Genomic DNA, 27,797 nt, shown 5'->3' with positions numbered 1-27,797 from the left:
AATTATATGTGGGATCTGGTATGGGAAGGATCTGGTATGTAAATTATACTTGAGGATCTGGTATGGGAAGGAAATTTTCTTTGTATCCACCCAAAGTACAGCATCAAGTTTTTTTTTTCTTTAACATATGCATGTTACTTCCTCAATTTAAAAATAAATTGGGTTTGACATGTTAAATCTTAAAAATGTTTATATTGACATAAATGAAAGAGTATTGTAGTTGTACATCTAACTCTTAAGTAGGTGGATCACCTAAGCAATGCCATTCTCTGTCACTTGGCCTCAGATCTGAATCTGTCCTTCCCCTAAATGCTTTTCTATCCTCACTCCATCAAGTCAATCACCAAGTTCTGTCTCCCTCCTTCTTGTTACCTACCTCATGACCTCCCACTACCCACTGTCCTAATGTCCTAACAGACTTGCTCATATTACCCCCCCTAATCTGTTATTCATGCTGCAGCCAGAGTGATCTTCTCTAAAACTCTGACCCTCTCACTGCTTAAACATTTCCACTGGCTGCTTTATCCGCAGGGTGAGGTCTGTTTAGCTTGGCATCTGGCTTTTCATGACCTGGGCTCAGCCTGCCATTTTATTCTCTTGGCACTTCCTCCAAGTGCAATTACTTGCTGCTTCCCCAAAGCACCAGATGTTTTCAGGCCTCCAGGCCTTTCACCAGCTGTTTTCTATGCTTGGACTGCTCTTCCTTAACAAGTTTTTATTGAACATGTAGTAAGTGCCGGCAGCCGAGAAGGAGGGGTGAGCAAGGCAGGCGTGAGCTCAGTCCTCAGGCCAGTGGGAACAGAGAAACAAAAAAAGTAAAGACTACAATTATTAATTACAAACAGGCGTTCGGCATTCATAAAGATTTGTTGAACTGACTCTAACTGGGCCCGGGAAACAGTGTAAAGCGGACTAGAATCCCGGCTCTCTGGGGAGTACCTGTGTGACTTTAGACGAGTCACTCTGGGAACCATCTCCACCTCTGTGGAATGCACGTAGTAACTAACGTCCGCCGCATTACACTACATTTAAACAATCACACGGTTTCCGCGGGCCGACCGGGCCTCTCCCCGCAGGGTCCAGGGTCTCCACCCCGGGAGGCTTCAGGCTAGACCTGGGCGCGTACCTGCCTCGGGCAGCCAGACTGCCCAACTCGGCCAGCCACCGCTGGGATTGGAGCTGGGGCGTCCAGACGCCAGGCGAGCAGAGCAGCGCCCCGCCCCATCTCCCCACTTCGGGGGACAGCCCCTGTCGCTCATTCCCGCCTCCTCCCTTGAATCACGGGGGTTGGGGGGGGGCAAGGGGCGGGGCCATGACCCATTCATACTGGGAATCGGATCCAGATGTTCCCGCGGCGCGTGCAGCTGCATCCTTGCCTTTTTTGGCAAAAAACGTGCGGCCGAGAGCGTTCCCGGGCCGCCCCCGCTAATCCTTGGGAAGAGGGGGAAGGGGGTTGAGGGTCTGGGCCAGACTGGGGACCAGGACCTGGTGCTCGTATTGCAGGATTTATGCAGGATTGTTAGGGTTAGTGGAGGGGGCGATGTGTACCAAACTAAGAAATCCATCCCACTGCCGTCTGGGATCTCCCCGAATCCCTCCCTTCTTCACACAAAAAAACCCCCGCAGCAGCAGCAGCGGGGGAGGAGGCAGGTCAGAGAGGGGCGGTAGCTGAGCGGGGATCCCCTTCCTGGGGAGACTTCCCTCTCCATGGCCTGCCCCCAGACATCCCCCTCAAGAAGTCTAAAAGAGCTTTAGTCTGCAAAGGAAACTTCCTTTACCCTCTTATTCCCAGACAAACACACTGAGGCCTGTGCTTCCACACACTGCTTTATTGCAGAATCTGGAAGGGGGGTGAGCCAAATCCCCCTCTGCCCATCTCTGGGCAAAATGAGCTAAAATAAAATGGGAACATGCTTCGTGGACACGGGCTGGGAAGTACTCAGTACCTTAAGACCCTCTAACCAGTTATCTGATCTGCCCCCATAGTGGGAGCCCTAGGGAAAGGGGTAGGATGGAGGTGGGGTCAGCCCGAGTAGTCTACTTTTGAGGACTTCTTTGGCACCTGTAGGAGACCTAAAATCTATGTAGAGAAGTCTTGATTTATGGAGGCCTAGGCCCAGAGTCCAGGTTTGGAAGGCTGGAGTCTAAAGCCCTGGTTTGGGAAAGGATCTTGGTCTGGGAACCCTGATTTTAGGGGAGAGGGCCCAGTTCTGGACTCCAAATTTGGAAAGCGGGCTTGAATCACAGAGGCTCCATAAGAGCCCAGATTCGTGGGCCTGGGTCAAGGAGTACCAGTAAGGAGACTGAATCCTGGAGCCCAGGGGAAACCCCATTCTGGGGGTGGGGGGCTGGGTCTTAAGTGGTTCAGAAAAGGAGCCAAAGTCCTGGAGCCCTGGTTCGGGAAAGCCCAGGCCCAGGAGCCTTGGCTTAGGACCCTGCCTGGCTGCAGCCTTGACACAGAACTTGGTCTCCATCCGGCACGAAGCCTTGGCCCACCAGGGAAGTGGAGCAGCGGGCACAGGAGAAGCAGCTGTGGTGCCAGTGTCGGTCTTCAAAGGACACATACTTGCCTCCACCGAGTCCTGCAGGGAGGCTGGAGGTTAGCTCTGCTGATCTGGGGCAGTCCTGCCCCTCAGCCTCACCCAGTACCACATCCACGCCCTTGCCTGCACTCTACCCACCTGTCCCACCGGTGATGGGGCGTTTGCAGCTGCTGCACTTAGGTGCAAAGAGTTCTCCAAAACAGGTCACACAGTAGGGATCGTCATCCCGAGAGGTGAACTGCTGCCCGGCCAGGGGTGTCTGGCACCCAGTGCAGACCAAGCATTCTCGATGCCAGGGCTGATCACGGTAAGTCACTCCACCCTGGGTCAGCGTCTGTGGGGGCAGCATCCTTCAGCGGGGGGGAGTAGGAATTCCCACCCCACAACAGGTCTTACCCCTAGCCCACTGGCACAGCCCCCACCTTGCTGCAACGGGCACAGCGAGGAGCAAACTTGTTCTCATAGCAGGGCACGCAGTAGTGAGCATCCTTGTCGGGCACAAAGGAACGAGATCCCAGTGGCTGCTCACAGCCGCTGCACAGGAAACAGTGCTCATGCCACGTCTGGCCTCCATACTCCAGCTTCCGGGACCCTGTGGGGAACAGGAGTCCCACTCAGAGGCTATGTTTCAAGCTCCTGAGGTTCAATCTCTGCTCCACAACCCGCTTGCCCCCACCAGAATGTACTCACTGCTCCCATGGCTTTAGTAGGGTGGTGTCCAGGAACATGCAGCAAGACTTCCACTATGCATAATGTATATTGCACATGCTAACCTCTCTCCAAACACCGGATATGATAGTTCAGTATGTACTAGGCCTCCAAAACTGGTCAAAAGTGTTTTGGTGCCAGGAGCAGTGGTACATGCTTATAATCCCAATGCTCAGGAGGCTGAGGCATGAGGACTGCCAAGTTCAAGGTCAGCCTCAGCAACTTAGTGAGCCTCTTAGCAGCTCAGCAAGACTCTGTCTCAAAATAAAAACGACTAGGGATGTAGCTCAGTGTTAAAGCACCCTTGGGCTCAATCTCCAGCACCAATAAATAAATAAATAAATAATAGATAGATAGATAGATAAATAAATAAGGTTTGGGGCATGTATTAATCCTTTTTATGTTTCAGATAACTATCTTAACACACATCAAACCTCCACATAATAGGCATGTTGTCTTGGCATATGCTAAACCCTCATACACCAGAAGAGATAGTTTAACATGCACACAAGAGCCCACAAATGCTAGGAAAGCAAATTTTTGCTTACACGAAGTTCTCATGCCCTGGATATGATGGATTCAGTACATACTAAGTCCTTGTAAATTCTAGGCATGCCATTCTCCACACATGCTGAGTCATCACACAGCTATTAAGCATGCAGGTCCCCATACATGTTAATCCTTGCACACACTAAGCCCTGATGCACCAGGCATGATAGTCTCACACATCTTTCGCTCCTATATATACCAAACATGCAGGTCTTCATACATGCTAAACCCCCAGGTGTGTATTAAGCATGTCAAGTCTGTTCGAACATGATACTACCCCAGGTGTAAGGCTTAATGGTCCAGCCCACACTGAACCCTTAGGAAGGTACCAATCTGGTCAGTTTCTGCACCTGCCAAGTTTTTATGTGCAGCCACAGAGATGCTGATCCCTGTGCACAGTAAGCTTCAGGCACAGAGTGTTCAGGCACAAGAGATCCTGCACACACTAAGTTTCTAGGAATGAGCTGTGTGTGAAGGTCTCTACCAATGTCAAGTCTGTGTGTGTGTATCAGATAGGATGTACAAAGACTACCCAGATGCCAGGCACTCCAGTTTCCAGACAGGATGAGCCGATGGGGACATACCAGGCATGACAGTTTCCCCACAGGCAGAGCACTGTGAAGAGAAGGCACTGCAGTAACAGTCATTGCAGAGCAGCTCGCTGTCCTGGCAGGTGAAGGGCTCATCAGCTAGAGAGCGCTGGCAGCGACAGCAGCGGAAGCAGCCCTCGTGGAAGTGGCGATCCTCATAGAACAGCTCCTGTGGGGAGCACAACAGGGGCACTGGTCCCCAAGCCTGGTGGATCCATCCTTTGCCTCCTCCCACCAGCCTCCACCCAACTCCTGCCAGGCCTAGTCTGGTCCTTACCCTTGAGTCATGCCCGATAAGCTGCTGGCATTCAGCACAGGTGTTGGCAAAGGTGTTGTCATAGCAGGGCACGCAGTAGGGGCCACTGTCTGTCTGGATGTACTTGCGGCCATACAGGGACTCACTGCATTTCGCACAGTCAAATGCCTCGCTCATGGTGGTGATGTGTGTGAGCCCTGTTGGGAACACAAGGTGGAGCAGGGGTCACCTAGAGGAGCCCTAGCTTAGCCCTTGGCACAAACTCTTTTCATTCAAAAACAGAGACCAAGCATAGGAAATGCCACACAGAGCAGGTAGGGATGGGGAAAGGGGTGCTTCTGGGAACCTAGGAGTTTCGCATTTTTATTTCTGTATTTGACTGTGGGGGTGGGAAGAGGTCAGGAAAAAACCAGGAAGCAGAAGTTGTTTTCTTATCTAGGCCCTGGCAGATCTAGGGGGAGGGGGCTTTTCCTGGGTCAGTGACTCATTTCCTGCCCCAGACTGAGTGTAGCCTCCAGTGTGTCCCTACTGTCCCCAGGGTGGCAGGAGCAGGGGGCAGCAGTCACCTCCTGACTTCCAGAAAAGGACTCTAGTAGATAAAGGAAACTTTACTAGAGCTCTGAACTGGGGAGCTTGGGGTTGTTCTGCCCCCCCTCCCCCATCCAGGAAACAATGGAATGCTAGAGGGAGGCTGGACAGATGAATGGTAGAGGCTGGCGTCCTCCTCTCCCCAGCAGAATCAGCCAAGCAGTAAGAACTTGAGAGGCTCAGTCTAGGGTGTAAGCAGGAAGGAAATCCTGCAAGCTGGACTCAGCTGAGCTTCCCCAGCTGGACACTCTGCCCTTACCCCCCTCCACCCCTGCTGTGTCTCAGGTCACACCAGCTTGGGCAGCCTTGGCTGCAAACATCTGCAACAGCTGTGGCAGCACCGAGGGCCAGATGTCAGATTTGCCAGCAAAAGGGAGAAAAAGGAAAATGAGATGGATGAGGAAGCAGAGGGGAACTGAGACATACCACGGCGGGCCCCGTGCTACTTCCTGCCAGGCACCTCTCTTCAAGGCCCCAAGATCTGCTCCCCCTTCATGATCCTCTCCCCTCCACACAGACAGCCTTTTCCCACCTTGAGTTTGAGTCTTAGGGTAGAGGTGGGGGAGAAGAGGGTGAGGGCAGGAGCCAGTGGAGACCTTTCTCCTCTGTCAGACCCCCTCTTGGGTGGGGAATAAGACCAGGGGAACCCTGAGAGCCGCTGCTGTAGACACCCAGCCCCCCAACCAAACCTCAGACACTTTCCATTTTCTCAGGAACAAAGCATGTTTGTGGGATGAGGTCATCCACACAGCTGCCTCTGGAACAGGAGCATGGGGAGTGGGGGGGCGGTTGGGAAGTGGGGTTCCCAGTCCCTTCGTTCCGCAGCCAGTCTCCAGCCCAAAGTCAGAACTCGCTACCCCTGGCCTCCTCCACCAGGAGGCCTGCTCTCTAGGGGCTGGGATTACAGGTGGTGGAGAGGAACCACCAGGACCTATGGGAAGGAGATGTTCTCACAGCTGCAGATAAACCTCTGGGGAAGTTAAGAGACTACAAAGGGACCCACCAACCCCCTTCTCTTCCCCAGGAGACACTATGGACTGGCAGTTCTGGCTCAAGTTGAAGGAAAAGCCCTTTTCTCAGCCACCCCAGTGGGAAATTCTCACCCACAGTGTGGCTCTGGCTTGGAGTTCAGACTTCAGGCGCCAGTAAATGCCCCAGGCCTGAAGGCCCTGACTCCTCTGGGGCTTGTGTTTGAAACTTCCCTTCCATACAGCAAAGAACACCCAGCTCACTTTCCAGGCGAGGCCTGAAGGCCACCAGAGCTGGGATCTTCACAGTGGGACTCCTGAGGTAGGAGCTATGCTGTAGGGTGGAGGTTGCCACTCCTCAGTCCCTCCCTGCCACTTTGGCCTGGCATATAAGGATTGCCTGGGCTGTCAGCCACTGGGCAGCAGGGGGCCACGCAGGTGGTATGTGGCCCAGCGTCCCTCAGGGAGTACCCTGGGCCCTTTCCTTCCTTCCTGGCAAGGCTGGCAGCAGCAACCACCTTTCCAGGCCCAGGCTAGCCCTGGATCCGCCCCTGGGAGTCAGTCACCTCTGAGACAGGGGAACCCCAAATAGGGTATGGGTGTGGCTTATTCCTTCCCAGAATCCCCCATTCTCTTGGTCTTTCCAGCTGGGCTCTGGTGAGGACACAGTGAAGGGCACCATCAAGACCCACCTGTCTCTGCCCATCCTGCTCCCTCCCCCTTTCCCTGGCAAGGCTGGGGGGCTGAAAGAGAGCGGGAAGCCAGTCCTGTATTCCTTCCTGGCTGCTAAGGGAATAAGGTTCAGGGGAGACTGCTGGATCTGCAGGATGGCTCTCAACCCTTAATCCACCAACACACACATCCCTCCACCTGACCTAGACACACATACCATACGCAGTTTAGAACGGCTGGTGTACAGTGTATAGAGGCTTGAGCTATTAAATAAAAGCCTGGGATTTGAATACTGTGACCTTGGGCAAGTCACTTAAGTGCCTGGAGTCTCTTTGGCCATCTAGTTAAATGAGATAATGCTACTCCCTCCCTCCTAGGATTGTCATCAGGCTTACATGTGATGATCTTTGGAGAGCACTTGGTAGATAAGTCCCCAGCGAATGGCAGCTGTTTGCATTTTTACTATGAGCCCCTCACTTGTACTGTGGTCAGACAGAAGGCCTCATGCAGGCCTAGGTCAGGGAACTAGTCTGGGATGTGACCTGGGCATTCCCTGTGTAGGCCCACAGAGTATAGGAGGTCCCAGCCTCGTGGATCTCACTGAGGTGACCACCAAGACCAGCCATCAGCGCGACTCCAGTGAGCATAACTGTAAGACTGCTTATGCAGGTACACAGGTGTACACACCTGTCTGTTACTCTGCCGCTCCACAAGGTACATTCCCACCATCACCTCATTAGCTCCCACAAAAGACAAGCAGAACAGAATATCGCTTCTACTTTATAGTGGAGCACAAGGAGGCCAGAGACAGGGCGGGGCATGGCCAAGATTGCTCAGGTATCAGATCTCAGGTCTCCTCCATCCAGCCTGGAGCCCTTTCCTCTTCCTTCTCTAGAAATGTTTGGTAATGAGTGGAGGGGGTGGTCAGCTTTTAAAGACAAGGGATATATACCAAAGCCTGGCTCTCCTGCTCAGCTGCCAGCCCTGTGATTGGAAGATAACCAGAAGCCTTTCCAATTAGCCATGCCAACTGCTCAACCCTTTTGTCCCCCCTCCTCACTGTCCAGGAGGACCCTGGCCAGGCCCCACAGTTGTGAGTCAGAATCAGAATAGATTCCTCCCCCAACTCCCAGGAGTTGACAGGAGACTTAGGGGAAAAACTAAAGTCCTCCCACCCCCACCCCTGTACCCAGGCACCAACCCCAAACTGCTCTCCCCCTTCCTCCCCTACAGGGCCTGGAAGTCAAAGCAGTTTAGGGGAAAGGGGGTGGGAATAGGATCCGGCAGCTGCTCTGGGGACAGGAGAGGAACAGTTCATTCACCCTGGGTCCCCCAGGGCTGAAGCAGCTCTTCCAAGATTAGAGTTTAAAAATAAGCTGAGGCTGTCTTGGTGGCTGTGTGCATGCATGAGGCTACTTCTTGATCTTGGTCTTACTGACTTAGGTCCTCTGCCTCATGGGGGATTGGTTAGCTGAGTCTCTTTTCCCCACAGCCTTGTCTCCCACTCTTAAAGGCCTGGATCTCTCAGGGTCTGTCTTGGAACTGTCAGTGCACCCAGGTCTCTCCACCTCCAGTAACTTTCAGTCTCTGTGCCTAGCTTGGCTCCACTCAACATCTTTGTGTCAGGCACACTTAGGCTGGTCTCTTTATGTTTGATACAGATACATAACTCTGTATCTCTGACCGGCTCTCTCCCAGTGGGGCCTCCACTACCTGGATCTCTGTCTCCTGTACACCCAAGTCTTGCTTAGCCTTTCAGCGTCTCTAATGGGCTGAGAGTCTTAGTCACCACCACCTCCATTTCTCAGTCTCTGCACCCAAATCTCTGTCTCTTAGCATCTCTGCATGCCTGAGTGTCTCTTTCTCCAGTCTCTGCAGATCTGAGCGGCGGATTTAGCAGGAAAGTAGCAAAACTTCAGCCTCCAAGGCCCTGGCAGGGGCCCTAGCTATGTGTTCACAGGGGCCATATGCATACTTTTTCTTAAAATGCTGCACAAAATCCAGGTCTGCCCCATGCCTCAGGTCGGTCGATGGGCAACTCTGTATGTCCAGTCTCTGCCCTTGTTTCAATGGTCTCTAGCCTGTCCCGGTCTCAGTCGTCTCTCGCCCCAGCAGGCTTTCTGGGAGCCTCAGTTTCTCTAATCCTCCCCCTCCCCGGTCTCTCCATGGCTTTTCTACTTCAAACTTGGCCCCCTCCCCCGCCCCACTCTCGCAGTGGTCCCCGGCCGGAGCCGTGCAGTCCCAGTGGGTGCTCTCCAGGGCTCGGAGCGTCCATGGTGCCCGCGGTCGCACCTGGCAGGGCAGGGGCAGGGGCAGCGGGCCAGTAGTCCTCAGCCCCCGCGGGCGGAGTACGGGGGCCGGCAGCTGGGGCTGGGAGCCGGGTAGGTGGGGCGCTCACCTCGAAGCGGGCGCACGCGGCGCAGATGGGACCGGGGGCCGGCGTCCCTCAGCAGCTCCTACCTGCTGGCCGGGCCGAACGCGGCCGAGCGAGCGCGGCGAGGTTGCCGGCTGCGACCGACTGTGTGGGCGAGTGGGCGCGCGGCCCCAGGCCTCCCGAGGAAGTGCGCGCGGGCCCGCCCCGCCGGAGCCCGCCCCCGGCCCCCAGCCCGCCGCTGGGCCAGACCCCGCCCCCGCCGCGCAGCCAGCCCCGGCCGCCCTAGCCCCGGCGGCCCGGCCCAACCTGGCTCTCTAGCCGGCCCCGCAGCCCGGACCCCGCCCCACCGCGCCCCGCCCCTCCCTGCAGCCTCCGCTGCCCTCCGGCTCTGCGCCGCGACCCCTGCGGCTGCGGGAGGCTGCGGTATTCCACCCCAGGCAAGGGGTGCAAATCGGGATGCATTTGGGGACTAGGAGCCCTTACGCCTCCTTGTGTTCGCCCCTCACTTGCCCCCAAGTTCACCCCCAGGAATTAACTACACCCCAGTTTATGGAGGTAGCCTTAATACAGCCTGGGGGCGGGGGGGGGGAGTGGTTTTGACTCTTGCTATTAAGGCCCTGTCAGTGGTAGCCAGGTATTTTCTGGAAAGGGGATGAAGAGAGGTTCCCCCTTCCTGCCCACTCAACAAGGCCTGACCTTCCCAGAGCTTTATTCCATAACTCGGAGTGGCAAAAACCTTGGTAACAAAACTTGGTAACCACCCACCCTCACACAAACCTCCTCCTGCATCCTGGCACTGAGGAGTCCTGCTTGTATCCACAGTGCCCAGGAATAGTTTTGACCTTTGAGGCCCAGGGAGACCCTAATCCTTGGCTCCATGATCTTTGGGCTTCTCAGGGAGGGGTGTGAGGGTATAGGGTACTGCAGGGTGGTGAAGGAGATGGGAGGAAACCTTTGTAGTTCTGACTCTCAGGCTTCCTCCCTGTGCCCAGCAGGGAGGAGAGGACTGGCATTTGCCAGGGACTTGGGGCCCCTCCAGGTTCTTGAGGCCACCTCCCCTGGGATCCTCAGGCTTGTCACTAGGAATAAATAGCCTCAGGCTGGCGGGGGAAGGGAGGGTGGGGAGGAGGCTCTGCTGTGCTGTTTGCAAAACAAGAGACAACAAACTAACCCTGGAAATAACCTCAGCATCTCAGTGGAGATTCAGGTGCCCAAAGTCTCTCCCACACCCCAGGCAGCTCCTTCCAACCTCTCACTGCAGAACTAACACCCTCCCAGGCTGGGCATCATGTGCCATTTTCTGGGTCTAAAATCATCCTCCACTCCAGGTTTCCTTTCAAAAAAATAATTGTTTATTATTGTTTCTGCCTAAACTAGGCATATTGGGTCCTTTTTGTTTAACACTGCATTCCCAGTACCTACTTCAATGCCTGGTACATAATAAATATGAACCAACGAATGAATGACACGACTTCAATATGGACCCCCATCTCCCCAGTTGGGACCATCAAGCAGTAGTGAACATCAGCCCATGGGTGGGCCCTTTCTCTGGGATTTGTCTTGCAAGTGTACAGGAACCGGAGAAACCAGGGAAAACTAACCTTCCTGGTTGGAGTAGGTAGCAAGAAGGGGTCTGCTCCAGGGTGAAGGGAGGGCAAAGTGAGAAGTCTTCAGAAAGGGAAGGGGTATGAGGGAGCAATAAGGTGTTGGATAAAAGACAGAGTCTTGAGATCTCTTTTCTTTTTCTTTTTTAATAGCTCAATTAAAAAAAAAAAAAAAACAAAGAAACAATGCCTTTATTTTTATGTGGTACTGAGGATGGAACCTGGGTCCCGCCCATGCTAGACGAGCACTCTACTGCTGAGCCACAACCCCAGCCCCAAGATCTCTTTTCTTATGACTCGAATCTCTGCTGAACAGTCTAAATGAGAGACAGTAGTTCTTGAGTTCTTATTTTGCACCAGTCTCTAAAACTTTATACACACACACACACACACACACACACTTAATTACCCAACAACTTTATTAAATATATATTTTTATCCTTGTTTTAAAAATGAGAAAATGGAGGCTGAGAGAGATTAGCTTGTCAAAGCTGACACAACTAATAATAACAAAGTCAGGCTTCAAATCCAGATAGTCAAATGTCAAAGCCCCTTATGCCAAAAAAGAACTTAATCATTAGGTTGTAGAGCATCTGCAGTCATTTGACCTTTGTAAACGGGTCTCCTCCTGTCTCAGCATTGTTGCTGAGGACTGGATGTGAGCACACAGTAGGTGTCCAGTATGTGTCCTCCCCCATCCCATTTAATTGTCAAGTGTTAAGGTTCTGCTGCTTAGACTTGGAGTCTGGAGGCCAGAGAAAATTAGGAGACCTCTGCTTTAGGCCAATCTGGGGAAGGGAGACTGGTCTAGGGCAGAGTGGACTGTGTTCTTTCCCATCTCCATTTTCAGCTCCCCAGTGGGTTCACATTTCCCTGCTCACTTTATTTCCATTGGCCCTGGAAGATGTGCCACAGGGAGTTCAGGGATCAGCCGCATGGACTCCCTGTTCCTGTTCCCCATCTGTCTTCTCCCCCTCCCTGGGAAACAGGTGTGTCTGAGCCAGGGCTGGAAGCAGACCCTGAGTGCTGGATGAAGGGCCTTGGGTAAGTAGGTTCTGGTTGTCCCTTTCCCACCCAGGAAGTCCCCACACACCTTTCTCTATCTTATGCTCAGGGTCCTGCAGCTGTTCTCTTACCTTGGAAAAGTTTTCAAAAGGAGGCCCTGGGTGATTACTGACAGGCCTCTAGTGGTTTCCTCTGATGCTGAATCACTCTCTGGTGCCTGTAACCACAAGCCCTCCTTCTCCTAAGTTAGAAGACATTCTTCCTTCTCTGGGTGTGTTGCTCACTCTTACCACTGCAATGCCTAGAGCTCTTGCAGGCTTCAGGGCTTAGCAGACACCTTCTTTTAAATCATCCAGAAACTTCCTTGTGATCTCAAGTCTGGCAATAGGTTTATGGGTGAAGAGGGTGGAACAAGTGACTCTCACAGAGCATAGGGTTGGGGCAGAGAGAGAACTAACATGGTTAAATGCTGACTGTTTGCAGGATACCATGCTTAGACTGGCCATTCTTATGTTTAGTCACAAAAACCACACAAACTAGTCATTGTTTTTTATTTATTTATGTTTATTTATTTTTATTAGCTACACATGACATTACAATGATCTTGGCAATTCATACATTTGAATCAATTGGGGTATAATTTCTCATACGAAGTAGTCATTGTTGATCATCATTTTACAGAGAAAGACAAGGCTCAGAGATTTTGACAATGGGGTTCCAAATCACAAGTCAATAGATAGTAGATAGATAATCAATCCAATGCTGCTCCAGAGTCCTCCACCTCCAGAGCTGGCTTCTGCTGGCTCTGCTGATACAAAATATTCTTGGGGGAAGTGGCTGGGGCAGCCACCTGTTCACTCTGATTGATGGCTGGTCTTTTTAATTAAGATGAGACTGGAAAGGTAGGCCACATCAGGAAGGAGCTTGTCTGACAATGCAAGTGAAAATTGAGATGGAATTTTTTAAAATTCATGTGACCCTAGTTGGGCAAGGCTGAAATGCAGAGGTAGGAAAAAAACTTTCTGCACAGCAGATCTCAGCTACTTTTACTTTTTTTTTTTTTTTTTTTAAACAGAGTTATTGAAGGTGAAGGTGAAAATAGAACTCCATGAGGTGGCGGGGATTGGTCTGAGCAAGAGAGAGAGTTCAAGCCTGCTTTTACTCTTTCATGCCTACTGGTTGGCTGGACTGGCCCCTCCAGGGACTCTCTGGAGATTTCTCTGGAGCTCTTCAACTGGAGAGGTTGCCCACTATCATAAGAAATGAAGGTATCATGTATGTATAATATGTCAAAATACTCTCTACTGTCATGTATATCTAAAAAATAATACAAAATAAAAAAGAAATAATAGTTCAAAGTATTACAGGAATTAAGAAGTAATGAAAATTAAAAAATGAATGCAATTACAGAACCTGCTGAAGTTCAGCTTCACATAGTGGAAAAGAAATCAAACATCTCTGGAATGTTTTGTTGTGTTCAACACTCTCTTTAGACCTAAAAGAAGTTTAGTAATAATAAATATAACTGATAGCTCCATTTTATTGTGAACCTAATCAGTTAAAACATATTTAATTCTCCCAACAATCCTGGGGGTACATATAGCATTATTATTATTACCTCTGCAGACAGGGAGAATGAGGCTCAACAAAGCAAACTTAGCCTTTGCTGGTTGGGATCAGAACATGCCTCCATAGTTCATGGTCCTATTACATTGTATCGCCTTTGGCACTCACTCTGCTTCCGCCATTTCCATGAGGGACTCAGAACTTTATAACTACTGCTATTAGGTGATTTCATTCTGTGTTGCTTACAGATATGATTCCTCAATTCAACTATGAGACCTTTACATCCCTGAGAGGGTGGAAGTGCATGCTATTATTAGCTTCGTTTTATGGGTGAGAAAAACGATGCTCATTAAAGTCAAAGAGCCTGCCCAAAGTCACACAGCCAGTGACTTGGCGCATATAACTTTTAAAAAGTCTCTTGTCTTTCCATGGACCGCTCTTTCCGGTACACTGTAAAATTCCCATTGCTCTTAGCTTTAAATATACCGCGTAAATACCGCAACAGGGTCCGAGCAGTGGGTAACCGCACACTCCAAGCCCCCTCAGCCTGAGCAGTGACAGCCACGTGTTCCCAGGTAACAACGCGCGGCAAGCGCTAAAGCTAGGTCTCGGTACGCGTGGATCCGCTCCCGCGAATAAGAGCCCGCCCGCCCTCGCAGAGTCACGAGACGACACCTAGGAAACTACAACTCCCAGAAGCAGCTTGCGGGGGTCGCCTTGGCTGGGAGACGTACTTCCGGTAATTCAGGCTTCTGATAGGCTGAGGAGCGGAAGTAGGCGGCTCCAAGTAGCTGAGTGTGGGACCTGTTTCCGGCGGGATTGGTGGACGCGGAGCCTTAGGAGGTGCGGTACCGGTGTAGTCCAGTGAGCTTTTCAAGAACTGAGCGGACATGGCGGCGGCATTTCGCAAGGCGGCTAAGTCCCGGCAGCGGGAACACCGAGAGAGAAGCCAGGTAGGACCGCACAGGCCCCACGAACTCTCGCCTGGGCCACATGTGCTGCTCTCGCCCCAAGCTCCTCACCGCCCCGGGGTCTTGGTCCCGGTGCTTAGGTGCTGAATGTAATTTCACGCAAATGTTGCTGACCACGCCCGCTTGGCCGGGGCGGAGCCTCGTGGGACTGGAGCACGCTGCTTCCCATACCTCTATCAAATCTACCCTCCCAGGTTTCAGTGGGTAACTAAGAGATGGTGTGTGTCCAAGTGCCGGGCCATCCCCGGGGAAGTTGAGGGCAAAGCTCACACAAGCTAACAAGTTCCCAGCAGGAATGCTAACGCACATCAACGCCCAGCTCTGCCTGCTGCAGTGACCAGAGAGATGTTGTTACTAATGTGGCATCATCTTGATGCGTGGGCTTTGTGGTCCACGAAAATCTGCCCCATGTTTTGGCTTCACTCTGTCGTGTGGTGTTTTCTGGCTGCATTATACAGGTGGGGAGACTGAGGTCTAGAGAGGAACTGGATTATTTACAGACGCTAAATTTAGGCAACAGTTGAAGGATTTCAGAGGAGAATGTGTCTGTGTGGAGAGAATGGGGGAGAAATAAGATCATTTGTAGAATCAGTTTATTCACTTGATTGTTCTCAGGAGTCACCTAATATCTGATTCAGAAAAATTGGTTCCCTAGAAATATCTGGTCCAACTTCATTTTACAGATGGGGAAGAGATGTGGAAGGATGTGTCTACAATTGTATAGCTGACTAATGGAACAGATCCGAGGCCTCTTAACCACTGTTCAGTCTTCCTGCTTAATGCCTTTATCAAATACTGCGCTCTTTATTTGTGCATTAGTATACTGGGCGTGATAGTGTAATTTGTGATCTTTCTGGGAGATTATATGTGGACCTATCTAAAATTAATAGTAGGTAGAAGTGCACAACAAAGGGCAAAGTATTTTACTCACTTATTTTGTTTAATTCATAACAGCTATGTGGAAATAGGTACTATTATTTCCTCACATTTATAGATAAGGGAAAAAAGGCTCAGATAGGTTAAGTACTTTTCCCAGAGTCACACAGCTATAGCTGGCTAGTGGCAAAGCCAGAAATTAGGTGTTTTGAATCCAGGAGTTACTAAAAGATGAATAAAGACACAACTTTGTATGAGATGGCACATAAAAAATTTCAGCTGAAGGAAATGCATGGGAAGGGTGGAGATGATGAGAGCATTGTGATGAAGTTTGTTGGACTTGGATGGCAATTTGCCTTTGAAGGCAAAGCTCAGTTTTTGAGCATAATAGTATCCTAGGCACAGCCCCACATGTTTTACAGGGATTGTCTCTCATATTCTTTTAGCTTCCCTATGAGGTGGATGTTACCCTCATTTTACAAATAAGAAATGTGGTGTTTAAAGAAACAGTGTAAGGGCTGGGACTGTGGCTCAGTGGTAGAGTGCTTGCCTTGCACATGTGGATCCTCAGCACCATATAAAAATAAATAAATAAAGATATTGTGTCCATCTACAACTATATAAAAATTTTATATAAATATAAAATATATATATAAAAAGAAAAAAGAAACAGAAATAGTGTATCCAAAGGTTACAGCAAGTAGTTGATTTGGATTTGCCTGAGTAGGAAAAGAAGGTCTTTGTGGGCGGAGAGAGGAGATGGCCTTGCTGGAAGCTGGGTAACCCACTGATTGAAGCATTCCCTGTTTGGGTACTTTGGATTTTATTCTGTAGGTCCCTTCAGTGAGGCAGTGGGAAAACTACTATATGGAGGAGGTAAATGTGACGTAAACTATTTCAGATGCAGGATCTGTTTTCCTTTTGTAATTCAGATATACCTGCAAGTGGACTTGCAGGACAGATTTAAGTTTTCTGCCTGATGTTTTGCTCTTTTTGATCCTTGAGTTTTCTTTTTCCACTCTGTCAGCCTCCCACGGCTGTAAAATAAAAATTGTCAGCCATGTGCCCGCCTGTAATTTCAGTGGTTCAGGAGGCTGAGGCAGGAGGATCACAAGTTCAAAGTCAGCCTCAGCAGCTTAGTGAGGTCCTAAGCAATTTAGCAAGACTCTTTCTCTAAATAAGGTATAAAAGGGGCTGGGGATGTGGCTCAGTAGTTAAGCACCTCTGAGTTCAATCCCTCGTACCAAAAAAAAAAAAAAAAAAAAAATTCATCCTATTAAGATGAGATAGGCAGGGCTGGGGATAGAGCTCAGTTGGTAGAATGCTTGCCTTGCATACACAGGCCCTGGGTTCAATCCCCAGCACCCCCCCCCCCCACACACACACACAAAAGATGATATAAGCAAAGCATCTAGCAGAGACACTGACAAGTGCTTGTAGAAAGATAATACCAGGATTTAATCATTGTACCCTTCATGCTATCCAAGTCTGTGTCAGAGAAAGTACTTTTTGATACACTTGGTTTTCTCTCATACCTTGAACCAAAGGTACAATAACAACAGTAAACATAGGCTGGGCACCTGCTGTGTAACAAGCCATGTGCAGGCGCTACCACTTACAGAGGCTCCTTGAATCTTCGTTTATAACCCTGCAAAGTAAGTACTGTTCTCATTTTACAGTTAGGAATTGGCAGCTCAGAGAAGTTAAGTGACTTGTCCAAGGTTACAGATTGTTAAGCGGTAAAGCTTGGATTTGAACCCCAGTCTCCAGACTCTAAATATAGCTCCCTTACACAGTTGCCTCCCTGTTACTATGTTTTCCCTTCATAGTATTTTATAAGCCCTTGGATTAAGTTGGTAGTAATTTTAGTACAACTGGCAACTGCGTGCTTAGTGCCGAGTCATTGTTGCCTCTCTCTGTCCTTAATAGGCCAAGAAACCTACTATGGCAGTGCTTGTGACCTGCCTGGCGTCTGCCTGGTCCCTCTCATCCTTGTTGGAACCCAGTTGCTGGGAGGGGGAAGGAGCAAGGTGGTGGTTTGGCTCCAAGGACATGGATTTACTGAGCACTGCAGAGACTCTTGTTCCCCTCAGGTGTCATGTTGATCTGAGCATGTGCTTGCTGAAGAAACTAAGTGCTCTTTTTTTCTTTTGTCTTCCAGCCTGGCTTTCGCAAACATCTGGGCCTTCTGGAGAAAAAGAAAGATTACAAACTTCGTGCAGAGTGAGTCTTCTTTCTGGTAGAGGTGCTGCCAAGAAAGCTGAAAACATTGCGCACTGCAGCCGAAGTGCCTGAGTGTCTAACAGGGAATAACTTCCTGCCATTGATAAAATGGCCTTGGCTCTGGCAGTCTGTTAAATATTTTTCTACGACTTTAAACTTCTCTTTTTGTTTAGGCAGAGCATTATTTATTTAACCAGTTGCATTGTAAATTTTTTTATTATACTGCTGCAGATTGCTTTCTCACAGTGGCTTTGATTTGCCTTTGTGTTTGAACCAAAAGCCGAATAATTCTTTTCTCCCTTTTCTTGAAGTGCAAGATATAATCTGAAATTCCATTTGTTGAGTCTTCTTACATCACCATGTGTGTGGTGTGGAATGAAGAGATGTGAAAGATGGATTCATGAGACTGAGCGTGGGTGATAATGGACTTGGAAAACATTTTATAAAACAATTATGCCCATTCTTTTTGTTTAGCTCTACATTTGCAAAACACTTATAGTTATTTGCTAGCCATACATGTCAGCTGAGTTCCTTCTTATGCTCTGGGTATGGTCTGTGCCAATGGATTAAGTGGATTTCTGTAAGTCCCAGAGTTTTGGAAAACAATGGTAATAATTGAGTGTTATGATTGGGTTTATACTCATTATACTCATCTGTTCCTTTTTTTTTTTTTTAAATTAGTGCATTATAGTTATACATAATGTCATTTATTCCATTTAACCTTTTGGGTAGGTTACTGTTACCATAGTCATTTATGTAGTTGAGATATAGAGTAGTTAACTAACTTATTTTCTAAGGTTACTTAACTAGAAGGGATAGAGTCAGATCTGAACCCACACACTGTGGCTCCAGAGTCCCCCATTTGAGTCATTATCCTCCATGGCACTGTGTGGTTTCTGAATTAAAATATTTGTTATTTGGTGCTGAAGCTGGCACCAGAACCCTATCTAAGAAGTTTTAATTTTTTCTCTGTTTGGTTCCCTGTAATGATGTAAGTGGCACTAAGACATGTGGGGTAGAGGCAGTGAATTTTAGATAACTGGGATGGGAGTGTATCGTTAGATTGTGGACCTGTAGAGACACAAGCCCAACTCAGGGACAGTGGAGTGTGGATCAGATCCAGTCACCACTTTGGTTTTTTGTCTTATTTTATGTAAACTTTTATGTATTTATTTTTTTCCTAGGTCCTTAGCATTTTTATTTATTTTTTCCCCACCATTTTGGTGGGGGGTACTGGGGATTAAACTCAGGGGCACTTAACCACTGAGCCACATTCCTAGCCCTTTTTTGTATTTTTTTTAATTTAGAGGCAGGGTCTTGCTAAGTTACTTAGCGCCTTACAATTGCTGAGGCTGACTTTGAACTTGCAATCCTTCTGCCTCAGCCTCCTGAGCTGCTGGGATTACAGGCATGCACCACCATGCGCAGCCCCACCTTTTTAAAAACTGGTGCTTATAGTTAAACATAGTGATGGAATTCACTGTTACATATTCATACATATTCATTCAAATTATATAACAATATAATTTGACCAATATCACTTCCTAGCACTTTCCCCTTTTATGTGAACTTTTAGGTTTTATAAAGTTTGCTCATTGAGTGTGTGTTTGTGTGTGTATTTGTATGATATGTTTTGTTTTGTTTCTGATGGCCCTGTTTAATCTGTGTTTTAGTGATTATCATAAAAAACAAGAATTCCTCAGAGCTCTCCGGAAGAAGGCTCTTGAAAAAAATCCAGATGAATTCTACTATAAAATGACTCGGGTTAAGCTCCAGGTGGGTGCCTAGTGAATCAATGGATGTTTTGAGGTCCATGTGTTAGAAAATAAAGTTGGGAAGAAGCTGGATCAGAATGATTCTTGGCTTTAATCAGCCCTTTCCAATTGGTCCACATGCTCTTGGTCAGTGCCCAAGGCAAACCTGCAGCTTGCATTCCTGCTTCAGTATCTGCCTTATCTAATGTCTGGAGATGTACTAAGAGTAAATGTATGGAGTTGCCACCTCAAACATGCACCTAGGAGGCCTAGTGCCTTGAATTACTGGTGACATGCAGTTTCTAGTTGTCTTTGTTCAAACAGTGATCTATGCCAACAACTCATTAATGGCCTTATTCTAATTGGAATATATCTTTTAAATTTGGGTTTTAGGATGGAGTTCATATTATTAAAGAAACTAAGGAAGAAGTAACTCCAGAACAGCTAAAGCTGATGAGAACTCAGGATATCAAATACATAGAAATGAAAAGGGTTGCAGAAGCTAAGGTAACAATTTATTCTTTGCTCTAATATATTTTTGTTGGTTAAGAAGGGAAACAAACCCGTTAATCTCAAGTTATCAATTAATTTCTTTGGGCATTTACAAACTTAATATTTGCTTGATTGTGATAATGATTTAGAAGTGTATCATGGTGAAGAAGAGAGTTCAAGTTTGAGAATGACACACATGTGGGCTGAATTCTGGTTCTGCTATTTACTAGCCCCATGACTATGGACAAATAACCTCCTCGATGCTGTTTCCTCTTTTCTGTCTCATAGGATTGTTATAAATATTAAGTGAGTTTTGTGAAATGCCTAACGCAGTTGGCATGTAGTTGGTACTTGATATATTTTAGTACTCCTTGCCTTTAAAAGAATGAAACAAATTCTTAGCTGGCTGGTAATAATGATGTGAAATGGTCTAAGTTTTTACAAATTTACTTCTGAAACTCCAGAAGATCACAATTTAAAGTGAGACCATATTCTGTATTCTAGAAAATTGAAAGACTAAAATCAGAGCTCCATCTGCTGGATTTCCAGGGGAAGCAACAGAATAAGCATGTATTTTTTTTTGACACCAAAAAAGAAGGTATGAAATGTTTGAGGGTTTCTGGGACAGTGTACCATAGCCCTCTCTGTTTGTGTTAGACAGGCAGTGTCTTAAGGTTTGTTTTGATTTTTAGTTGAACAGTTTGATATTGCAACTCACCTGCAAACAGCCCCAGAACTAGTTGATAGAGTCTTTAATAGACCCAGGATCGAGACCTTGCAGAAGGAGAAAGTGAAAGGAATTACGCACCAGACTGGACTTAAGGTAATTTTCTCCATTGTTATTCTGATGGGAGTTTGGGGAAATCAAGGTTCCTTTTTTTTTTTTTTTTTTGTGCCACTGCATTTAATGTTATTTGGAAAACTCTTAAGTTCTCTTTGAAAAATGGAAGGATTTGATGATGAGGCTGGAAGTGGAGGAGGGTTGCTTGGTTTTCTGAGATTGGAGAATGTGTGGTAAAGTGGTCAGGAGCTTATGTTTTGCCTTATAAATCTGGGTTTGAGTCCCAGCTCTGGCCCCCTGTGCTTTATATTCCCCTTTTTGTTTGAACCCAAGGGCACTCTACAATTAAGCTACATCCCTAGGCCTTTTTCTTTGTTGAGGCAGGGTTTTGCTAGATTGTCAAGACTGGCCTTGAACTTGGGATCTTCTTGCCTTAGCCTCCTGAGTATCTGGGATTACATGTGTGCCCTAGTGTGCCTAGTGCACTTCTCCCCTCACTCCCATTTACTGGGGATAGAATCCAAGGTCACTTTGACCATTGAGCTACATCCCTAGTCTTTACATATTAATTTTGAGACAGGCTCTTGCTAAATTGCTAAGGGTCTCACTGAGTTCCTGAAGGTGGCTTCAAATTTATGATTCTCCTTCCTCAGCATCCCAAGTTGCTGGGATTACATGCCTACACCACCACACCTGGCTCCAGCTCTTTTTTATTTTTTTAATTTTGAGACAGGGTCTAAGTTGCAGAGACTGTTCTTGAACTTGTGAATCTTCAGTGTGCTGCTGTGCTCAGCCTGCCCAGTCCTTTGAATTGCAGTGTGCTGCTGTGCTCAGCCTGCCCAGCCTGGTGCACTTTTAATGCTTGTAATAGATTCTAGCATTTTCGAAGTGCAGAGCAGGGAGGGGACGTTGCAGATGAAGGAATGTGGTATACAGTATCTTGATATCAAACTTTTGGTGGTAAACACATATTAAAAGATCTTTTCGTATTACATTTTTTTTTTTTTTTTTTTAGAGAGAATTTTTTTTTTTTAATATTTATTTTTTAGTTCTCGGCGGACACAACATCTTTGTTGGTATGTGGTGCTGAGGATCGAACCCGGGCCGCACGCATGCCAGGCGAGCGCGCTACCGCTTGAGCCACATCCCCAGCCCCTCGTATTACATTTTTGTAGAAAATTTTGTAGTGACTTTTCCTTCTGGTGTTTTCTAGCACTGTAACTGGGTTGTGGAGAAGACATGCTTTTCCTCAAAGCTTTCTGGAGTTGAACTCTCACTTCTGACTGATTCATTAAAAAAAAAAAAATGCTGTCAATGTGTTTCAAGCAGACAGCTGTTCTGTTTTGATTTGAATCATTTACACCGCATCAGTTTTGCTTCCAATGTTTAATTTCACAGCAGCTTTCTCTAGCTCAGAGGCAGCTAAACTTGCTTTAGTAATATAAATACCCCTAATTAGTTTGACTATATTGGGTAATCCCATAAATTTGACAGTCTGTGCAATAAAGTGAAAACAAAAGCTGTCTGAACCACTGCTGTGAGACTGTGCTAGAATTGGTGACTTGTTGACGTCTGAGGCCAGTGATATGCTTCGTTATGTAGATAACACTCCCAGCTGAGGGGCTGGCTGACTAGTGTTCTTGTGATAACCCTGTTTATCAATTAGTTGTCTTTTCAGTTAGCTGTTCACTGACACTTCTAAAGTCTTGAGGTAGTCTCTAAAGAGATGAGTATTCCAAACTCCTATGCAGAATAGTTCACCGTCATAGCTTTTGAGAAGTAAAGAAGGTTTGGATTTTGCCATTTTGTCTAGTAGTTTCATTCAGCTGTTTTGTTTAAAGCAAAATCATTTTTATTAAGAGATTACTGGTGGGGAGCCGGGCATTGTTGTGCACACCTACAATCCCAGCAACTTGGAAGGCTGAGGCTGGAGAATTTTTGAGGTCAGTCTCAGCTGCTTAGTGAGACCTTTGTCTCAAAATAAAAAACAAAAAGGTCTACAAATGTAGCTAAGTAGTAAAGGGTTCAATCTTCAGTTCCAGAATAACAAAAACAAAAATGGTACATACAGGTTGAGCATCCCTGATCCCAAATGCCCAAATCCAAATGCTCCAAAATCAAAACTTTTTGAGTGCTGATGTAATGCTACATGCGGAATATTCCCTACCTGACATCATGTGATGGGTCACAGTCAAAACGCAGACACACTAAAAGTATTGTACAAAATTTCCTTCAGTCTGTGAGTGTATAAGGGGTACATGAAACATAAATGAATTTTCTGTTTATACTTGAGTCCCTTCCCCAAGACATCTCGTTATGCACATGCAGGTATTCCAAAGCTTAAAAAATTTCACAATTCAAAACAACTAGTCCCAAGCATTTTGGATAAGGAATATTCAACTGTGTGTTATCTCAGAAAGGAATCTAAAGCTCTCATAAGTGTCTCAGAGGTTTATGATTCCCCCCAATTTTAGGAATCTCCTGGTCATGAGGAGTCATAATGGTGAGAATTTTCAGGTCAGCCCTTGCTGGAAAAAAATCCTTCTCCTCTCTGGTGTTTTAAGATTCTCTGGTAGCAGCACACACACACTTCTCTGCTGCTCCCTATCACTTTGTGCAGGGTTTCTGATACTGGCCCATCCCTGCCATCATGTTAGGTAACCAAGGCCCTCGCACAGAGGTTGAAGCAGCCTAATGTAGGGGTAGGAGAAATTCCTGGAATCCAGAAGACTGTTCCAGGTGAATCATGTGTCCTTGGGTCAGTTACTTTCTTCTCCCGGCCTCATTCTGAATTTATAAAAAGACAGATCATGATAAGATAGTCTCCAAAGTTTCTTTTTTTTTAAATTTTTTTTATTTTTTAGTTTTTAGCGGACACAACATCTTTGTTGGTATGTGGTGCTGAGGATCGAACCTGGGCCGCACGCATGCTAGGCGAGCGCACTACTGCTTGAGCCACATCCCCAGCCCCTCTCCAAAGTTTCTGTCAGCTTTAGAATGTGATGTTCCTAAGGTTGACAACTTTGTAGTTATCAAATTATGTTGATTCTGGAGAAAGGAGGGAGCTGATGAAACCATTTACACATTTGGGCTTAAGGGGCTCAGGAACCAGTTTCTTGTAGTCCAAAGCTTAAAACATTTTGAAATCCAAAATACTTTTAAATTAATTTTTGCTATAATTGTTTTATTTAAAATGTTTGTGTTTCTTCTGTAGCGAATAGCTAAAGAAAGGCAAAAGCAATATAATTGCCTGACACAGCGGATTGAACGAGAGAAGGAATTGTTTGTTATTGCGCAGAAAATTCAAACACGCAAAGATCTTCAGGTGAGGAGAGAGAGCTTTAGGCTTTTTCTCGCTCTCTTCTTCTTTTTTTTTATTTAATTTTTTTCTTGTAAAGGTCTTAACTGAGACTGGATTTCAGCTGTGTGTAAATCAACCCCAGTGAAAATGTCTGCTCCTCAGGGGCAGTGGTTTGAGCCAGTGTCTGTTGCCCTGACAGTGTTGAAATGTTCCTTGATTAAGAAGGTAATAAGGGGGTTATTAGTCAGTGCCTTGGAACAGCAAAGGGTAGGATCGGGTAGCATATGAACTTTATAGCTTATGAGCAGCTCCCGTAACATTTAAACAGGTTAACAAAACAGTGCATGTCACTCATTGGTGTTTAAAAATAGACAACATTGTGTAGTTAAATAGCAGAGCTACAGAATATAAGATGCTGCTTTCGTATTATTATCATTTCTTTAAATGTCAAATTCTTTAGCCTTGCAGATCATTTAGAATACCCTTTCTCAACTGGGGTTCCGTGAGAGAATTAAAATGATAATTTAAAACAAAACCATTATTTAATCACCTCTCTCCTTCCAATTCCTCAAGGACTGGGCATAGGTAATTCCATTCAGATGCCCAGGGGAAGTGAACTCATCGAACTTGGTGGATGCTTAGGGCAATAGGGCACTTTTTTCTTCAGAACGTTGGGAACAGCATCTTGGGGGGTTTCTCAGGGTTAGCTTGTCAATCTTCCTGTTTTATGAAACCCTCTTTCTGTTAACTGACCATCATCTTTTTATTCTTTTATAGGATAAAACTCAGAGGGTGAAGGTGAAGAAAGAAACAGTGAATTCCCCAGCTATTTACAAATTTCAGAGTCGTCGAAAACGTTGAGGTGCTATACATAAGCCTTATCATTTTGCATTGAAAATAATTCTATTTTGGGAGTAATAACTTCAATTCCATTAGTCCAAATGGCATGGTTTTCCTGTTTGTAACCATGATTTATTGATCTGATATTTGAGTCTTTCTCTGAACAACATTAAAGTCCCTTCCCCCATGTCATCGTTTTTGGGTTGTGAAATCAGTCTTATTTTTATAGACAGTACTTTAATTTTTTTTTCATTGTGAAAGTTACATAATCTCATTACAACAAAGTAGGAAGTAGATCATCTCAGTACTTGAATTCAAGAACAACAAATATTTATTGCATGGTGAGAGCTAAAGCTTGGGAGGTAAAGAGCTACTGTGAGCTTCCAGGGTATTTCTGCATTTTGTAAAGCTGTGCCTCGGTTTTGTTTATATTTTTGTGTTTTGTATTTGTAATTATGGTAAATAATTTTATATCCTAATTTTAAGTCATTGGCTCCTTTCTGTCTTGTTACAACACTGGATTTTTCAAAAGTAATATGCTTATAGTAATAATTAAAATAATGTTTTTAATGATTGTCAAATGTTTTATCCACTGGAGAGACTTTTTTTTTTTTTTTTTTTTTTTTTTGTGGTGGTGGGAATTGAACCCAGGGCCTTGTGCATGGGAGGCAAACACTTAACCTACTAAGCTATATCCCCAGCCCTTGGATAAACTGATTTTATTGTCATTCTTTTATTGGTTATTCAGGTGGCTTCAAAAGTTGTCAAAGAATAAATTTTTTTCTTATTTTTTATCTGTAGATAGAAATCCTTGGAATTAGGAAGCAACAGGGGGACCAGTTCTTCATTGAAGCTCAAATCAGAATAGAGTGGAACAGTCTCTGCTCCTTTCCTCTGCATTCCTGCTCAACTCAGAATTCCAGGACTGAAAACGCTTCACCCTGAGATTACAGACCCCAGGCTGTGCAGGGCAGCTTCCTTCTTCCACATTCCTACCCTTCCCTTCCTTGCCCTTGTAGGGATCCTAGGCCAAGACCCGTCAGGACAGGACTGAGCCTGCCTAGGGCAAGTGTGGGAGAACAGGGCACCACAGGGTTCTAGGAGGCTTGTTCACACCCTTCCCGTGGAGGAGCAGCAGCTGTGTGTGGATTTGAAAATAAAAAATATATATTGTTAATACTTAACAAATCCTTATGACTACTAGGGTCCTGTATTTTTTATTTTTCTAGAATGAAAGCCTGTTTCTTCAAGATGTACTGGAAAATAAGAAGGGCCAGGAGAACAGAAGCCAGCAGTTTTTGCCTTCAGGAAGGCAGTGCTTCCAGTCTGTGTGCTCCCCAGGGGAGGTGCTGAGCTGATTGATAGTCTTGAGACTCAAGTCCCAGGCCAGGGATGGGACCCACCACAGGGATGTTGGGCAGGTGCTGGGAGATCCTGGCTGGATGAGAGGTGAGGTTGGGAGGAGCTTGAATCCATACAGTTACCCTAGATGGTGAGGAGGAGCAGACTAAGCAGCAAACTGTTTCTGGGATCAAAGGCTGGGTGCTATTTTTCAGGCTCTCGCCCCTGCTGGAAAGGTGGGGGAGGACAGGGAATATCCCTGAATGCCTTCTCATGGAGTGTACACCCACACCAAGGCACACGTGCTTTGTAGGCTCTCTTAACAGATGCACAAGGCAGGTAGAACTTGGGCCTCACAAACAGGTACAGGCACACCTACACATCCTCTGGTACACAGACACAAACAGACGCTTGAAGAGCAGGAAAGTCCATCCTCAGAGTGCCATAAGCTCCACGCTGGTGGCAATCAGGACCATAGGGGATGAGGCTGGGTGTCCTGAATTGCTGTGACACCAGGGGCTTTCTCTGAGGTCTAAGGATTTTAAGGGAAGAGATTGGCTGCCCCTTAGGACTAAGTGACAAGCTCCAGCCTCATAGGTTCAGAGAATAGGCCGGATGCTTTGGTGCTCAGTGGGACTCCAGACTTGGGGCTCACTGGTGAGCAGAGATGGTATCATTTCCTTGGGTTCCATGTCTCTAGACTTGGAATGATTTGGGCTGTTCATGGCATATCACTGGCTATGCCAAGGGAACTGTGGGCAGCCTGTGAAGATGGACAGCTTTTCTGTGACTTAGGACTCTTGTTTTGGGTCTGTTGTATAAACCAGAGCTGCAGTTAGATGGACCACATTGAATCCCCAGGTCTGTCTGAGAGAAAGTGAACCTAACTCAGTCCATGGTCATATCTTAAAACCTTTTTGACCAAAGCAGGAGAGTGTCAGCCCTTGATTGAATAAAACAATCTGATTTTCTGGGTGTAGGGGAAACATTCCTGGTGGCAGAATGGAAAGGGCCCAGCAGGTGGAGCTGCTGCCCCTTTGCTGGGTTTCGTTCTTGGGGAGCTGGTGTCCACCCACCGAGCACACTGCTTCTGTCACAAGCTTCATGTACTCTGGAGTGCTTAGTACGGATTTGATTACTGAGTTTAATGCCATGGGGGAGAGCCCCCGTGAAAAAGGATTTGTCTCCCCCTGAGCTCGAGATTAGTGTGGCTCCAAGATGAAGACCTGGCAGGATGTGGCTTTCCCTTCCTATTTCTAGGGAGGTCCACATGGGGAGCATTGGGGTCTTCCCCAGGGCTCTGTCATAGAGCCTCAGGCTTCCCCGAGGGTGGTTCCCCCAGGGTGTGGTAAGGTCTCCCTCCGTGGGGTTTTGAGGGTGGGTTATGGCTGCCGTCTCTGCTGCTGGCTGTGGCACTGAACAACCAGAGCTGCACGTCCTCCAGCAGCGCAGCAGCCAACACTCAGGCTCTGCCTGCCTGTGGAGGCCGGCGAGGCCAGGGCCTGTTGGGACTTGAAACAGTGAGGTAAGTCGGTGTCTAGTGCTGGGCTCCCTTCTCTTCAAGCGCTCTCAACCTGCCAGTTCCTGGAGCCTTGTGCCTAGGGCATTGGGGAAGGGCGGGCAGGGCCTTGGGTGGGAGTTCTGGCCTAAAGCCCTGGGTGAATGCAGGAATCGGGGGTGGACCTGAGACTTGGGGCTCAGCCTGCAGGTTTCTTGGGCTTGTGCAGTTGCCTTCTGGGGTCAGAGGGTGCGCTGTCTCTAGCCAGCCGGGTCACGGGGCCTCCCTGCTGGCATA

The 27,797-nt window shown here is 47.2% G+C and overlaps 2 protein-coding genes and 1 long non-coding RNA gene across 4 annotated transcripts; 1 reads left to right on the top strand and 2 right to left on the bottom strand.

Annotated features, from left to right (window-relative positions):
- Window positions 1–1,814: 1,814 nt before the first annotated feature.
- FHL3 (four and a half LIM domains 3) lies at window positions 1,815–9,509 on the bottom strand. Of its 2 annotated transcripts, none has more exons than XM_081306604.1 (6): window positions 9,335–9,509; window positions 4,668–4,843; window positions 4,385–4,559; window positions 2,966–3,135; window positions 2,682–2,877; window positions 1,815–2,582 (listed from the first exon to the last, which is right to left on the bottom strand). In XM_081306604.1, the coding sequence occupies exons 2-6, from the start codon at window positions 4,821–4,823 to the stop codon at window positions 2,428–2,430; spliced, it is 852 nt and encodes a 283-aa protein (XP_081162730.1). In that variant the 5' UTR covers window positions 4,824–4,843; window positions 9,335–9,509; the 3' UTR covers window positions 1,815–2,427. The 2 variants fall into 2 exon arrangements, with proteins under 2 accessions (XP_081162730.1, XP_081162729.1); XM_081306603.1 differs by having other exon boundaries at window positions 9,273–9,507.
- A 2,894-nt stretch (window positions 9,510–12,403) lies between these two features.
- LOC308655638 lies at window positions 12,404–14,293 on the bottom strand. Its single transcript, XR_014023483.1, has 2 exons — window positions 14,158–14,293; window positions 12,404–13,107 (listed from the first exon to the last, which is right to left on the bottom strand). It is a non-coding gene; the product is annotated as an uncharacterized lncRNA (long non-coding RNA).
- Window positions 14,166–25,849, top strand: UTP11 (UTP11 small subunit processome component). Its single transcript, XM_081305711.1, has 9 exons — window positions 14,166–14,376; window positions 17,432–17,493; window positions 19,167–19,269; window positions 19,641–19,754; window positions 20,244–20,337; window positions 20,432–20,562; window positions 23,735–23,845; window positions 24,599–24,683; window positions 25,463–25,849. The coding sequence occupies exons 1-8, from the start codon at window positions 14,314–14,316 to the stop codon at window positions 24,680–24,682; spliced, it is 762 nt and encodes a 253-aa protein (XP_081161837.1). The 5' UTR covers window positions 14,166–14,313; the 3' UTR covers window position 24,683; window positions 25,463–25,849.
- Window positions 25,850–27,797: the final 1,948 nt, after the last annotated feature.

Source organism: Spermophilus citellus (genome assembly GCF_964194105.1).
Source record: "Spermophilus citellus genome assembly, chromosome: 9".
Taxonomy (NCBI): domain Eukaryota; kingdom Metazoa; phylum Chordata; class Mammalia; order Rodentia; family Sciuridae; genus Spermophilus; species Spermophilus citellus.
Note: the sequence above shows the minus strand (reverse complement) of the source record. Positions and strands in the feature narration are given on the sequence as shown.

Coding starts and splice junctions, on each gene's coding strand:
- UTP11 (XM_081305711.1), top strand. CDS start 14,314: ATGGCGGCGGCATTTCGCAAGGCGGCTAAGTCCCGGCAGCGGGAACAC. Junction 14,377..17,431: donor AACACCGAGAGAGAAGCCAG/GTAGGACCGCAC, acceptor TTTGTCTTCCAG/CCTGGCTTTCGCAAACATCT. Junction 20,563..23,734: donor CGCACCAGACTGGACTTAAG/GTAATTTTCTCC, acceptor TTTCTTCTGTAG/CGAATAGCTAAAGAAAGGCA.
- FHL3 (XM_081306604.1), bottom strand. CDS start 4,823: ATGAGCGAGGCATTTGACTGTGCGAAATGCAGTGAGTCCCTGTATGGC. Junction 4,560..4,667: donor TTATCGGGCATGACTCAAGG/GTAAGGACCAGA, acceptor TGCTCCCCACAG/GAGCTGTTCTATGAGGATCG. Junction 2,878..2,965: donor GCTGTGCCCGTTGCAGCAAG/GTGGGGGCTGTG, acceptor CTGCCCCCACAG/ACGCTGACCCAGGGTGGAGT.